This window comes from Notolepis coatsorum (genome assembly GCF_963971535.1).
Source record: "Notolepis coatsorum genome assembly, contig: SCAFFOLD_202, whole genome shotgun sequence".
NCBI classification, from domain to species: Eukaryota; Metazoa; Chordata; class Actinopteri; order Aulopiformes; family Paralepididae; genus Notolepis; species Notolepis coatsorum.
Window position 1 is genome coordinate 151,398 of NW_028169984.1, and position 13,764 is coordinate 165,161.

General features: G+C 42.9%; 1 protein-coding gene across 1 annotated transcript in view; it reads right to left on the reverse strand.

Annotated features, from left to right (window-relative positions):
• Positions 1 to 228: 228 nt before the first annotated feature.
• LOC311248634 (alpha-(1,6)-fucosyltransferase-like) overlaps positions 229 to 13,764 on the reverse strand; it is a gene marked incomplete at its 5' end in the record, with an annotated part of 21,336 nt that continues 7,800 nt past the window's right edge. The window contains 2 exons of the mRNA XM_084339489.1: positions 229 to 2,022; positions 7,864 to 8,014. Of these exons, the coding sequence (XP_084195615.1) occupies positions 1,675 to 2,022; positions 7,864 to 8,014 (499 nt within the window). The 3' untranslated portion in view covers positions 229 to 1,674. The remainder of the gene's footprint in view (positions 2,023 to 7,863; positions 8,015 to 13,764) is intronic.

The window sequence follows — 13,764 nt, forward strand, 5'->3', positions numbered from 1 at the left end:
GAGCGAGAGAGCGTGAGTTTGAGGTTTCAGCGTCCTAAATTGCCGTAGGTGATGATGTCACACCAGGATGTCATTGTCAACACAGAGTTGGAAACGAGAGCAGCCAGATGGATAAAGCGATATAAAGAAACGAATAACCAATAAATGTGAAGTTATCTTTGAACCTCTGTTGTCAAGCCTCGACAATATACCCCCCCCCCCCTTCCTCACTAATGAAACTGGTGCCGCGGAGTCACGTTAGAACGTTAGCTTAGCGGCTAACGTTAGCCCGTTGCTGCGCTAAAGCAAGTTTCCTCTCAGCCTCCTTAGCCAAATTGAAATGCCCAAACTATATGGAAAGGTCCGTGAGCAAGTGGAGAAAAACTCAGTACAATTAAACACTATGCAACGACCACTGCAAACGTCGAGTGAATCGTCAAGTAACGTTAACGTCATTGCTACTGCTGTGACTATGCTCTTCATACAAGGTATATGAAGGTATAGTCAAAATCCATACCGTAGCGCAAATTCATACCGTTTATACCGTATACCGTTTATACCGTCCACCCCTAACTCATAGCACCCTCGCACACGCACACACACTCACACAGCCGTTCACTCGCACACACACACACACACACACACAATCCTACTGTAACCTCACACTCATATATACACCATTCAGTATACAATGCACACAAGGTCCCCCCACACGCGCACACACACACACATATACACGCAAATTAAGACCATTAAAAACACTCATTAAAAGCACAATATGGTAGTTTAAAAAGTAATTGCACGTGAAAAGGACAAGAAGGAGGAGGAAGGAGAGTGTAGATGGATGGAATAGAGGGGGGGGGGAGTGGGAATGAAAGCAGTGATACAGTACATTCAATAAAACAATGACAAGGAGAAAAAGGCAAGATCAGAATCAAAAGACCACCGAAAATAATTAAATAAAAAATCAAAACACTTTTTTTCCAGTTTAACAATTTTTTTCTTCTTCTTTTTTTCAACCATTGATCCGAAGAGCTCACTCTGGGTTTTTTGTTTTAGTTTTTTTTTCTCTCCTCCGCCAGTCTCAAGTCCCAGTCTAGCGAGCGAGCGAGAGAGAGAGATAGAGAGAGAGAGAGAGAGAGAGATAGAGAGAGAGAGCTCGGTTTCGGTTTTTACGTAGCTTTAATTGTTTTCTCTCGGTTCTTCCGAAATCAATGTTCGTTTTCTACATGTCTACACACCCGGGTCGTGGGGGTATAGCGGTGGGTTCAAGTCTCCGTGACCTGTCCAGACACACACACACACACACACACACACACACAGGCGTGTACGCAAATGTACACACGCACGCACACATACGTCGTACGTACTCGCAAAAGTGCCGGCACGCAGGCCACACGCACTGACGCACGCTCTCTCTCTCACACAGTGCAACCTTGTCCCCGCCGGGCCCCGCGTCTCCTCCTCTCCTCTATAGGTTCTCTCTGTTCTGTACAAAAGCAGTATCCTTCACTGGATCGGAGTCTGTGTGCGACGCCTCCTCCTCCTCCGCGCGCGCCTCCTCCTCCTCCGCGCTCCCCCCTCATTTTATTTCATGTATTTTTAAATTATTTATTTATTAAATCTCTCTCTTTTTTTTTTTTTGGAATATCATTTATCCGCGTATACATCCCCCGCTCTCTCTCTCTCTCTCTACTACTTCTTCTTCTTCCGCGAGCCGAGCAGCTGTTTGTCCGCCTCGGGGTACGTGGGGTACTTCACGGTCTCCACCTTCTCCTTGACCTTGTAGGACGGGTAGAGGCCGGTGCGGCCCAGCTTGCGGTTCACCCCCTTGGAGAAGCCGTCCCAGTGGTTGCCCGCCACGCCCACCACGTCGCCGGGCTCCAGCGGGATGTCCTCGGCAGTGCGCGGCTGGTGCGGGTAGACGGCGATCTGGTTGTGGGCGTTCTGACCGCCGAAGTAGTAGATGTCGTCCAGGGAGTAGAAGAAGGACGAGGCGTCCGGGTGCAGCGTCTGCATGATCTCGTAGGCCACGCGGCACACCTGGTGGAGAGGAGGGGGTAGGTCAAGTCAAGTCAAGTTTATTTAAATAGCACTTTTCCACAGAGATAACTCACAAAGTATAAAATATAAAATAAAATTTACTTTCCATTTTATTTGTTTTACCATCTGGAAATTACGCTACTAAAATGGAGAGTATTACTTATATTATATATTATTATTATTACGGTCTTTCCTATTTATATTATTTTTTTCTTTTGTTTTCTTTTAATTTTACTTTTGCGTAGCTTTGTCTGTCACATCTGTATTTATGTTTAATTATTTACATTTTTTATTTTTATTTTTTATTTTACATGTTTGTCGCTGCCCTCACTGGGTGGGCTGGGGTGGGATTAGGGGATAGGAATGGGGAAGGAAATGGAAGTTGTATAATTTGGATAACTGAAATGTATAAATATGTACAAATTCTTCCAATAAAAAAAGATAAACCTAAAAAATATAAACATTTAAATCAAGAACCATTTAAGTGATAAGAGACAGAACAAAAACACAATGCATCAAAAAAATTTAAAACAGTAATGTTTTTAGCTGATTTAAAAAAAGATCAACAGACGCTGCAGCTCTTAGGCCACGAGGAAGGGCATTCCAGAGTCTAGGGCGGCGCTACAGATTGAAAGGCTCTGTCACCTTGGTGCACGGAATGACCAACAGATCCTGGTCAGCTGTCCTCAGGGTCCTGCTGCCTGGGCACCTGTGGTTCCAGCAGGTGGGTTAAATATTCTGGTGCCTGGTGGCCGTGCAGAGCTCTGAAAGTGAGCAGCACCTAGGACCTTGAAATTAATTCTAAAATGTATAGGAAGCCAGTGCAACAAGGAGGCCAGAACCGGAGTGATGTAACACCTTCTGCTTGATGTGCCGTTAGCCGTCTGGCAGCAGTATTTTGGACGCACTGGAGAGGAGCGGGAGAGGACGGGGATAGTGAGGTCACTATGAACGCGACGGACACACACGGCGGTTATTTGATAAAGTAAAATATTTACAGTACATTTTGATTTTGTAATTTAGCTGAACGCTTTTATCCAAAGCGACTTACAAGTTCTGTACAACCAGTGGGGAGGAAGGGAAGGGTACGACTCTGGCAGCTAAGGGTACTGTATGTTCGTCAAACGGTGTTGAACTTGAGTGCTACAGACTTGAGTGCATGTTAGCATAGTTAGGTAGTAATATAGGCACCCGGTAGATTCCTTAGCAGAGTGCATAATAGTAAAAGACACAAAGTTAGTATTTTTTGTTGTTGTTTGTTGTTCATACTTCACTGACTCATACTCTTTGCACATAACTGCCCAATTGCACAGCCCTGTGGCCTATTCCTATTTTATCTTTATTGTACTATATTCTAATTGTGCTATATTTAATTTAGTAAGTTTATATCCCCTTTAATACTATTCGACCTGTTTATTTACAGTTGTACAGCCCCTGGCCTATATTTTATTTCATAATTCTATTCTGATTCTATTGTACTCAACTTACTTCATATTTCATTGTATCTTACTCCACCTCTTTATTGTATTATCTGTCTGTTAATGTCCAAAAATCTAATGTCGCGCCGAAAACGACCAAAAGCAAATTCCTTGTATGTGAAAACTACTTGGCAAATAAAGACCTTCGTGATTCCGATCAGCGATGGAAAAAGCTGTGGTCCGGATGGGAATCTCCCCTCCTAGCTTAGTATCGCTGACTTCAGTCCAGAGACTGGTGCCGGTTCAGTGACTAAACCTCTTTCCTTCCTGGAACAGTGTAAGCTGTCCTAAGCATAAAGTTTTAATAAGCATAATGTGAGCAGGAAGTGTTTGGCCCCGAAACAGCATGTGCTCCAGTTACACAGGCCACCGTATTGGAAATACAATAGGCCTGTAGGGGGCAGAAGTGAGCCCATGAATCAACACAGACACACAATGTCATCGGTAATTAAGAAGCGTTCCCGCATAGATTGATCTTACGCCATGCCAATGGAGTGAGCGAGTGAGCGAGTGGCGTTGACCGTTATGCACACGGCAGCCGGTTTTCTCTCATGTCACGCTCAGGTTGGGTTCCTTTCCATCGCGTTGCCACATTATCTGCAGTCATACATATTATATATTCAGTTCTATGTTATGTGACAATAAATATTGTTAAAAGGTTGTTGAATCGTACTGAATTCATTTGATTTGACAGTCAGGCATCACATGCAGATGTCGATACAACTACTAGGCTACTTAAATATATATCACACTAATAGTTAGACATTATGATCTTCTGGACCTTTGCCTCTCGAAATGTTCTCTAACTAGTCCTCTCATTTTAGTTGAATACTCCTCAATATGGTCATTAGCGGAGGTGGTGTTTTGCATCTAAAAAAAAAGATGATCAAAATCACAGATGGAAAACGTTGTGTAATTACAAGACTTGTTGTTTTTAAATACAGCGGTTTTGTGTCAGAGAGACAGGAGTGACAGGAGAGACAGGAGAGACAGGAGAGAGACATGAGACAGGAGAGACAGGAGAGAGAGGAGAGAGAGGAGAGACAGGAGAGAGAGGAGAGACAGGAGAGAGAGACAGGAGAGACAGGAGTGACAGGAGAGACAGGAGAGACAGGAGAGACAGGAGAGAGACATGAGACAGGAGAGACAGGAGAGAGAGGAGAGAGAGGAGAGACAGGAGAGAGAGGAGAGACAGGAGAGAGAGACAGGAGAGACAGGAGAGACAGGAGAGACAGGAGAGACAGGAGAGAGAGGAGAGACAGGAGAGACAGGAGAGACAGGAGAGACAGGAGAGAGACATGAGACAGGAGAGACAGGAGAGACAGGAGAGACAGGAGAGACAGGAGAGAGACATGAGACAGGAGAGACAGGAGAGACAGGAGAGAGAGGAGAGACAGGAGAGAGAGGAGAGACAGGAGAGAGAGACAGGAGAGACAGGAGAGACAGGAGAGAGAGGAGAGACAGGAGAGAGAGGAGAGACAGGAGAGACAGGAGAGAGACATGAGACAGGAGAGACAGGAGAGACAGGAGAGAGAGGAGAGACAGGAGAGACAGGAGAGAGACATGAGACAGGAGAGACAGGAGAGACAGGAGAGAGATGAGAGACAGGAAAGAGAGGAGAGACAGGAGAGAGAGACAGGAGAGACAGGAGAGACAGGAGAGACAGGAGAGAGAGACAGGAGAGAGAGGAGAGACAGAAAACTACAACAAACAACAAAAGCAAGAAGTAAGAGAAGGGATTGTGAAGAGCCGAAGAAAAGACATAGAACAAATAGTTTACCTACATCACTGCATAACGCATAAATGATTCAGACAAGCTTCATTTTTGGTTAATTGTGATACGATCTGTATGATACTCTGTATGCACCCGGTTCAACCTTATAGCCACGTTTCCTTTCAAAACAATTAGCTTCGGAGGCTGGGACGAACATAAGCCCTGCATAGGAGCGTGTTATCCTTCTGGGGAAGCGGAGTTTAGGACGTGAGAAGAGGAAAATTAGCCTAGTTTTCTACTTCAAGATGTTATCCATCTTGATTTGGTGTTCTGTGCCTTGACTTGTTTAGCCGCTGTCTATTTTATACTTGTTTTATGTCTGCACTTTTTTGTACATTTTGTGCTAATTTTAATGCCAATTTTGTACGCCTGTCTTTTTTTGCTGCTGTCAAGCACTTTGAGCTGCAATTCTTGTATGAAAGATGCTCAACAAATAAAGTGTATTATTATTATTATTAGGGATGTCCGATATTATCGGCCTACCGATATTATTGGCCTAAATCGGCATTAAAATGTGATATCGGAAAATATCGGTATCGGTTTTCAAAAAAAAAAATATATATATATATATATATTTTTTTTTTTTACATTTCTATAACCTTTATTTACCCAGGCAAGCAAGTAAGAACAAATTCTGATTTAATTTATTGTCAAAAGTATGCATAATGTTGTGTTAATTCCACAACAAGAGATATGTAATGTTAATTACCTGAAATTATTCTGTTTTTGGGGGGGGGGGGGGGGGGGGACCCTGCATATATCGGTATCGGTTGATATCGGTATCGGAAATTAAGAGTTGGACAATATCGGTATATCGGTAAAAAAGCCAATATTGAACATCCCTAATTATTATTATTAAAGGGGCAGTTCGGGTAAGAGTTAAATTTTTTAGGGGTTGAACTGCCCCTTTAATTAGGCCTGTAGTGTCTAAAAGTTATCAGTGTATCAGCTCGTTGTCTCCCCTAACAAAGCGTGTCCGGTAGAGAGACGAGGTGTAACCAGAATGCCAGGGGACCATGAATCCAGGGGTTTTCCCCAGAGTTCTTGTTGGCGGAGGCGGATTATAGATTAGAGATTAGAGAACTGGATTATAGAGAAACTCCACTCCAGTCGGACAAAGTAACGTTTGTGTTCAGTTCACCTCGTGTTAACCCGCCCACTTTCACCGTTTGTACTTCGTGGCTAAGACGCTAGCTATAGTGTGGATATTATACAAACCCAATAGGTACATTTAGAGCTAAGCGCTTTTATCCAAAGCCACTTACTGACAAGTTCTGCATTGTACCTCACTGTTACTCATTTTACTCTGTATTGTATTATTGTATATTGACTTTACTTGTTTTTACTTACTTCTTAATTACTTCTTTTACTGTATGTAGCACACTCTCAGGGGCTCTTTCAGAAATAAGCATTTCATATAAAGTATTCTGTATTTTGTTGTGTGACATATAATAAACCAACTTGAACTTGAGCAGGAAGGGTACGACTCTGGCAGCTAAGGGTCAGTAAGATTGTTCGTCAAACAGTGTCTACAGTCTTGAGTGCATGCATAGTAATATAGACATACAGTACTAGCATAGTTAGGTAGTAATAGGCAAGGTAGATTCCTTAGTAGCAAAGTGCATCTGGCTTTCTGCCCGTCCGCTCCCAGTCTGTGGAAGGCTCTCCCTGACCACCTGAGAGCACCACAGACTGTGGATGCTTTTAAAAAGGGCCTCAAAACTCATCTTTTTAATAATAGAGCCTTTTGTTGATTGTTATCTAGTTTTAGCTCCATACATTTTATGTTCTTTGACCAGTTTTAACCCTTTTTATTTTATGTTTTTTTTTTTTACTCTTTTACTAGTTTTAGTGTTCTTTTTACTCCTTACTAGCTTTAGTCTTGCTTATTTTATATTCTTTCTTTTTTTTTACTCTCTTTTATGTTCTTTAAAAAAAATAACGTTTTTACAATGTAGCGCTTTCAGATCAAAGTGCTCTATACATCAAATATATAATTATTATTTTTTAATAGTAGAAGACGTTCTGAGAGTATGAAGGTTAGTATTTTTTAGATATTGATTGAAGAAGTGTGTTTTTAGTCGACGGTGGAAGATTGGGTGGGTACATATATGGACAATACATAATACATACATATATGGACAATACATACATATATGGACAATACATACATACATGGACAATACGGACAATACATACATATATGGACAATACATACATATATGGACAGAACTGCTTGGTACAGAAGCCCTGAGAAGCAAGTTTTTTCTTCTGTCGAACTGAGTAAAAATATTTTTTCTCTGGATAATTTTTTCTAAGATAAACTTTTTTTCCATCTGTGAAACTGAGAGCCAAGTACAAAAAAAACACCTGGATCATCTTTCTAAGATAAACCTTTTTTTTGCCACTCAAGCCTGAGTCACTTGGCTAGAAGGAAAAGAAAACATCTGGATCATCTTTCTAAGATACACTTTTTTTTTTGCCACTCAAGCCTGAGTCACTTGGCACCTCCCCTCACTACTTTCCTGGAAAGGGAGGGAGGGGGGGGGGCTGGCATGGATGAACGTGAAGCCGGTAGAGTGGACCCACCTGTGAGGAGAACGTGCAGACCAGGAAGTCCGTCTGGGACAGGAAGTGTATATCCAGGATGACCCCTCGCAGGGAGTTCTCGGTGTAACGGTTGTGTAGACCAGCCGACCACGAGATGGAGTTATCACTGATGAACTCGTACTCTGGATACCTGGTCGGGGGGCAAACGGCAGTGATTAGTCGGGGAATGTTAATATTACAGATCAGGTGATGTTAAAGGTGCAGTAGATAACACTGAGCCACTAGATGTCCCACTCGAGCACCAGCATGTCAGCATGTCTCAACTAGCAGCGCGTTTATCCAATCAGGTGCGTTCCACGTGGGGGAAATGGGAAGTAGGGAGGCGATACGTGCACGCACAACATGTAAACTACAACATTCATTTTGGACCCGCCAATTTATTATTTATTATATTATTATGTCTTTGAGGGAAAAGCAATACTTTTATTCTGCACCTTTCTAAAAGCTCTGTGAATGTTTTATTTACAATGCAACATAAAAATTTTATCTATATCATCTTTAATATGACAAACACTGAGACATAAATTAATCAGCTCTATACAGTAGAGTGAACTATAGATACAAACAACGAATCGACGCGCACAAACTAGGTACTAGAGTAAGAATATCACATCACAATTATTCCCTCATGTTTGAAAGTATTTGGCAGTAGTATTTGTGTTTTATTCCCCCCCCCACCCCCGATACAAACTACTCGTTTATATGACTCCTTATAGGTCTTTCTACTGTAAGGGAAGCATCGTGGATGTGGCCTGCGTTCAAGTCAAGTCACCGTTTCTCTCTTTATTTGCAGAATAATTTCCCCTCTGGGACCAATAACGTACGTCTATTCTATTCAATTCTATTGGATTCAAATAATGCAATATTGTGGACGATGGTAATGAGACGAGGGAGACGAGACGTGGCGCTCGTTGTCGCGACGACGTCTCTGTTGTCAACAGTACAGAACAATGACTGATTATCCCACGTCGTAGGTAAATAAGAACAGAGCGATGAAGGGAGACAAGGCTATAGGAAAAGCCTAGTTAAGCCAGACCAGGACACATGCCAGTTTGTTAATTATGATACATGTAAACAACTGTCTGCGTGTGTCTGTGTCTTCGTGTGTGTGTGTGTGTGTGCGTGTGTGTGTGTGTGTGTGTGTGTGTGTGTGTGTGTGTGTGTGTGTGTGTGTCTCTCTCTGTGTGTGTGTGTGTGTGTGTGTGTCTGTGTCTTCGTGTGTGTGTGTGTGCGTGTGTGTGTGTGTGTGTGTGTGTGTGTGTGTGTGTGTGTGTGTGTGTGTGTGTGTGTGTGTGTGTGTCTCTATCTGTGTGTGTGTGTGTGTGCGTGCATTCAATTTGTGGCGGATCCTGCGGAACAAGATAATCCCTATAATAATCCATCACTATAATAATAGTGTGTCAATATATGTTGTGTAAAGACCATGTAAGGTCTCATGCCACGCGGTCGGCCATTATTCTACTGTAGGCCTGTGTAGTCCAATCAGAGGTGCTCATGAATAAATCTCTGGTTTGAGTCGACTCGACGTGGAAGACGTGTTTTTGGTAAATGTGGCGTCTGATACGGTTCAGATGAAGGGAGAAGAAGCAGGTCGGGGGAAAACGGAATATAATGGCACAAAAGCAAAACGACAATCTAATTTGTTGGGCTTTTTCCAACCAGCGGGAGCGTAGCCACAGTCCTTCACGGCGACCTATTGTCATGGATTATGAAAGGAGACACGGGAGACTGCCGAATATAGAACAGTGATGAAGACCCTTGAGAGTGTGATTGGTTGGCTTGGACCTTGGGGAGGGGGGGGGGGGGGGGGAGTCAGCGGGTTTTTCCCTTTTTTTCTTTCTCCTGTGTACTTGTGTAGTCTTTATTGTATATTTGTAATTGTTTTTTATTGTTTTCTTCAGTTTTTCCTTTTCTAAAGAAGTGAATGTTTTTTGGGGCGTTTATCCCAAATAAGAAACGTGATCACAAAAAGATCTCTGCCTGTCTGTCTCGCTCTCTCGCTCTATCTGTCTGTCTCACTCTCTCCCTCCATCTCTCTCTCATGTGCATGTGCTTCAGCCTATTCCTTTTTTCGGTCATTGAGTTTGGAGTTTGTGTGTGTGAGCTTACTTTGAATAATGTACATTTGTGATTTTTTTCTTTTTGTAAGTCCACACAAAGTGTGTTTTTGATTTGTTGTAAACAAAGACCGAAAATAAACTATTCATTCATTCATTCATTCATTCATTCATTCATTCATTCATTCATTCATTCATTCATTCATTCATTCATTCATATAATAATAATAATAATAATAATAATAATAATAATAATAATAATAATAATAATAATAATAATAATAATAATAATAATAATAATAATAATAATAATAATAATAATAATAATAATAATAATAATACATTTTATTTATAAAGCGCTTTTCAGGAAAGACCCAAAGACGCTGACAATGAGCAAAACAAATGAACAAAGAAACAATGAACCACAGGGAATAAGCAACAGTATGAAGACAAAGGACATACAACCAACAGGTAACAAGTAACAGATACAGGGTCCAGTGGGGGACAGTCAGGGAAGTAAGGGAACCGAGGGGGGGGTGGGGGGGGGGGAGGAGATGACAGCCTGAGTCCCACAGCTAGGGGGCGTGTGCACCGCGCAGTGGAGCGACTATACCATGGCTAATGAAGACCTCTAGTGGGTAGACAATCAGTCCCCGTCCAAATACAGTTAGGGTCCTCCTCAGGGATAAATCCATAGGAAATACAGTTTAGGTCTGACTGTAGATCACGTCAAAGGGGGGGGGGGCTAGAGCAGTCATCTGGTAATCATCGGGCTGCGTGTCGAAGTGTCCTTGCGCAGGACACTTAACCCCCAACTGCTCCTCCCGATGAGCAGGTTGGCACCTTGCATGATTGCCTCCGCCGTCGGTGTGTGATAATGTGTGAGTGAATGGGGAGAAAATGTGAGGAACAAAATTGTAAAGCGCTTTGGATAAAAGCTGCTACATAAATGCAGCCATTTACCATTTTCTACCAAGTCAAGTCAAGTGTTCCTTTATTAATCCCCGTGGGGAAATGCAGGTGTCGGGGGGGGGGGGGGGGGTACAGGCATAAAAGACAACAATAGAAATAGTCATAGTAATAGTAAAAGTAGAACACAGTAGTAATGATAATGATAATAGTATACATGGTACGTATCGTAGTAGCACACACTGCAGCAGAGTCCGTGCAGTGTTTAGTATTGACAGTCATGCAGACGGTCCTAACAGTTCTCAAATCAAATCAAATCAAATCAAATGTATTTATTTAGTTCTACAGCCGTTAGTTCTCCAACGCCCCGTCGCGGAGCCTGATGGCTACTGGCACGAGACGAGGGAGGCTATGAGTTTACCCACGTGGTGGGACGGTGTTTTAATAATAATAATAATAATAATAATAATAATAATAATAATAATAATAATAATAATAATAATAATTTCTTCAATTTATATAGCGCCTTTCAATGAAGGGGAAGGAAATCAGAGGGACATATACCTCTATCATATAAAGAGGGAGACAAACTGAGGGGAAGGGAATCAGAGGGAAGGTCGGGTGAAGGAGGGAAGTCAGGCAGAGTCGTTAGTACATTTGGTGAAAAGGTGAGCGTTTTGAGAGTCTCGAAACGTGATCACTTTGATTGCCACTCAGCCTCAAAGCGCTCCCCCCGCGGAGTGGGGTTGCTCGTCAATAAGACACAGGTGCATTGATTATTCACACGCCACGCCACTGCACGTTAGAATATACTCATCAGAGGCACGTCGGTGCTAGATAGGAGTGCTCGGCACGTCTACATTTAGCAGGAGTGGTATCGCATGCTAGGAATAATCAATGCACCTGTGTCATATTGACAGGGAGCTGTGTGTACGGTCTTACTTGAAATGCGGCTGAGAATAAAAGTGTTGCTGGGAAATTGTTTTTCATGGAAGCCGCCGCGGCTATATTCATAATCTCACACTTCCTCTGGAAGCCGTGACAGATTGTAAACGGTGCATTTTTACTATATATAACGATTTTATTCAAAGCGCTTCACAATTTTTGTTCCTCACATTTTACCCGTTCACTCACACATTCACTCGCCGACGGCGGAGGCGACCGTGCCGGGTGCCAACCTGCGCATCGGGAGCAGTTAGGGGTGAAGTGTCTTGCTCAAGGACACTTCGACACGCTGCCCCCCGGGAGGAGCGGGAATCGAACCAGGAACCTATCTACCGACTACCAGACGACTGCTCTAACCTCCTGAGAGCCACTGTCGCCCCTGATTGTTGTACACACGTCTTCACGGCACCTATGGATGAATGCAAACTGTATTTGGCACAGGGACCGTAAGTCCCATCGTTGTGGGCACACAGTAATCCGTCGCCTGCTAGCTAGGCTCCAGAGACATGTCAGACGATGCTACGGTATGTGTATCTGTATGCTGCAAGTAGCGCTAGCTTAGTTTATTTAGTTTCAGCAGCACGGTGAGTTCCGTGACCTGTTCTCTCCACCCGAGGTGCTGGATCAGCAGCCCTCGTTAGCGTCAGACATACAAGTTGACTAAGCAAATTATGCAAAAGTAAACAAAGCAATGAAATCAACGAGGACTTGATAGGTCAGTCAGTGAGTCAGTGAGTCAGTGAGCCAGTCAGTCAGTCAGTCAGTCAGTCAGTCAGTCAGTCAGTCAGTCAGTCAGTCAGTCAGTCAGTCAGTCAGTCAGTCAGTCAGTCCAGTCAGTCAGGTCAGTCAGTCAGTCAACCAGTCAGTCAGTCAGTCAGTCAGTCAGTCAGTCAGGTCAGTCAGTCAGTCAGTCAGTCAGTCAGTCAGTCAGTCAGTCAGTCAGTCAGTCAGTCAGTCAGTCAGTCAGTCAGTCAGTCAGTCAGTCAGTCAGTCAGCCAGTCAGTCAGTCAGTCAGCCAGTCAGTCAGTCAGCCAGTCAGTCAGTCAGTCAGTCAGTCAGTCAGTCAGCCAGTCAGTCAGTCAGTCAGTCAGTCAGTCAGTCAGTCAGTCAGTCAGTCAGTCAGTCAGTCAGTCAGTCAGTCAGTCAGTTAGGGACAGTCACTATTGTAGGCTGCCCCCCCCACCCCCCCCATAAATAATTATAAATTGAAGGCCAGTTAAAATGTATCAAAAAGTCGTACAGTTTATTTGCACATGTCGGGTGATGAAATTATATAAAATATATGAAATATTTTTGTATTCAAGTCGTCGACTTGAGCTCGGCGCGTCTAGCGAGATGTTTGTATGGAACGTGCGATCATGTTTGGCATTAAAAGGAGTATGTATATAAAATATGTATTGACTGGTCAGACTCATGTGTGTCTTGTTGAGATGTCGGGGGAATGTGGAAGCGGAGCTGTGTTGCATGTTGTGTGTGTAGCGGTTGATGGTCGGGGTGTGGGGAATGGAAGTTCACAGGCTTGGCTTCTTCCATCCCACTTTTCGGACCATGGATGGTGTCTGTTGTTGCTGTTGTCTATTGTTTTGTGGTGGTTGTAGTGCTGTTTTGTGGTTGTCTTGTATTGTATAGGTTATATGGTTTGAAATGAACAAATGAAACTAATACTGACACTTGTTTAGTTTAAGAAGAGGGGGCAGGTAACCATAAGATTTATTCTTCTTCCTGCTCCTTTTGCCCATGGTAGAACTGTATTTATGATTTTGTATGAAAACTGTATGATTGTATTGCTTCCATGTGGCAAATAAAAACTCTGAATCTGAATCTGAATTTAAATAATAGTTTGCTGCCAGTTCAGGGCGCTATGCGGTTTCCCTCTTGCTAGTGTGGTCGTGAAATTGGTATTAAATTATGCTCTAAGTGGCATTAAAAAGGTCTTAAAAAGTATCATCGTTAGCTGTACAGAGTACAG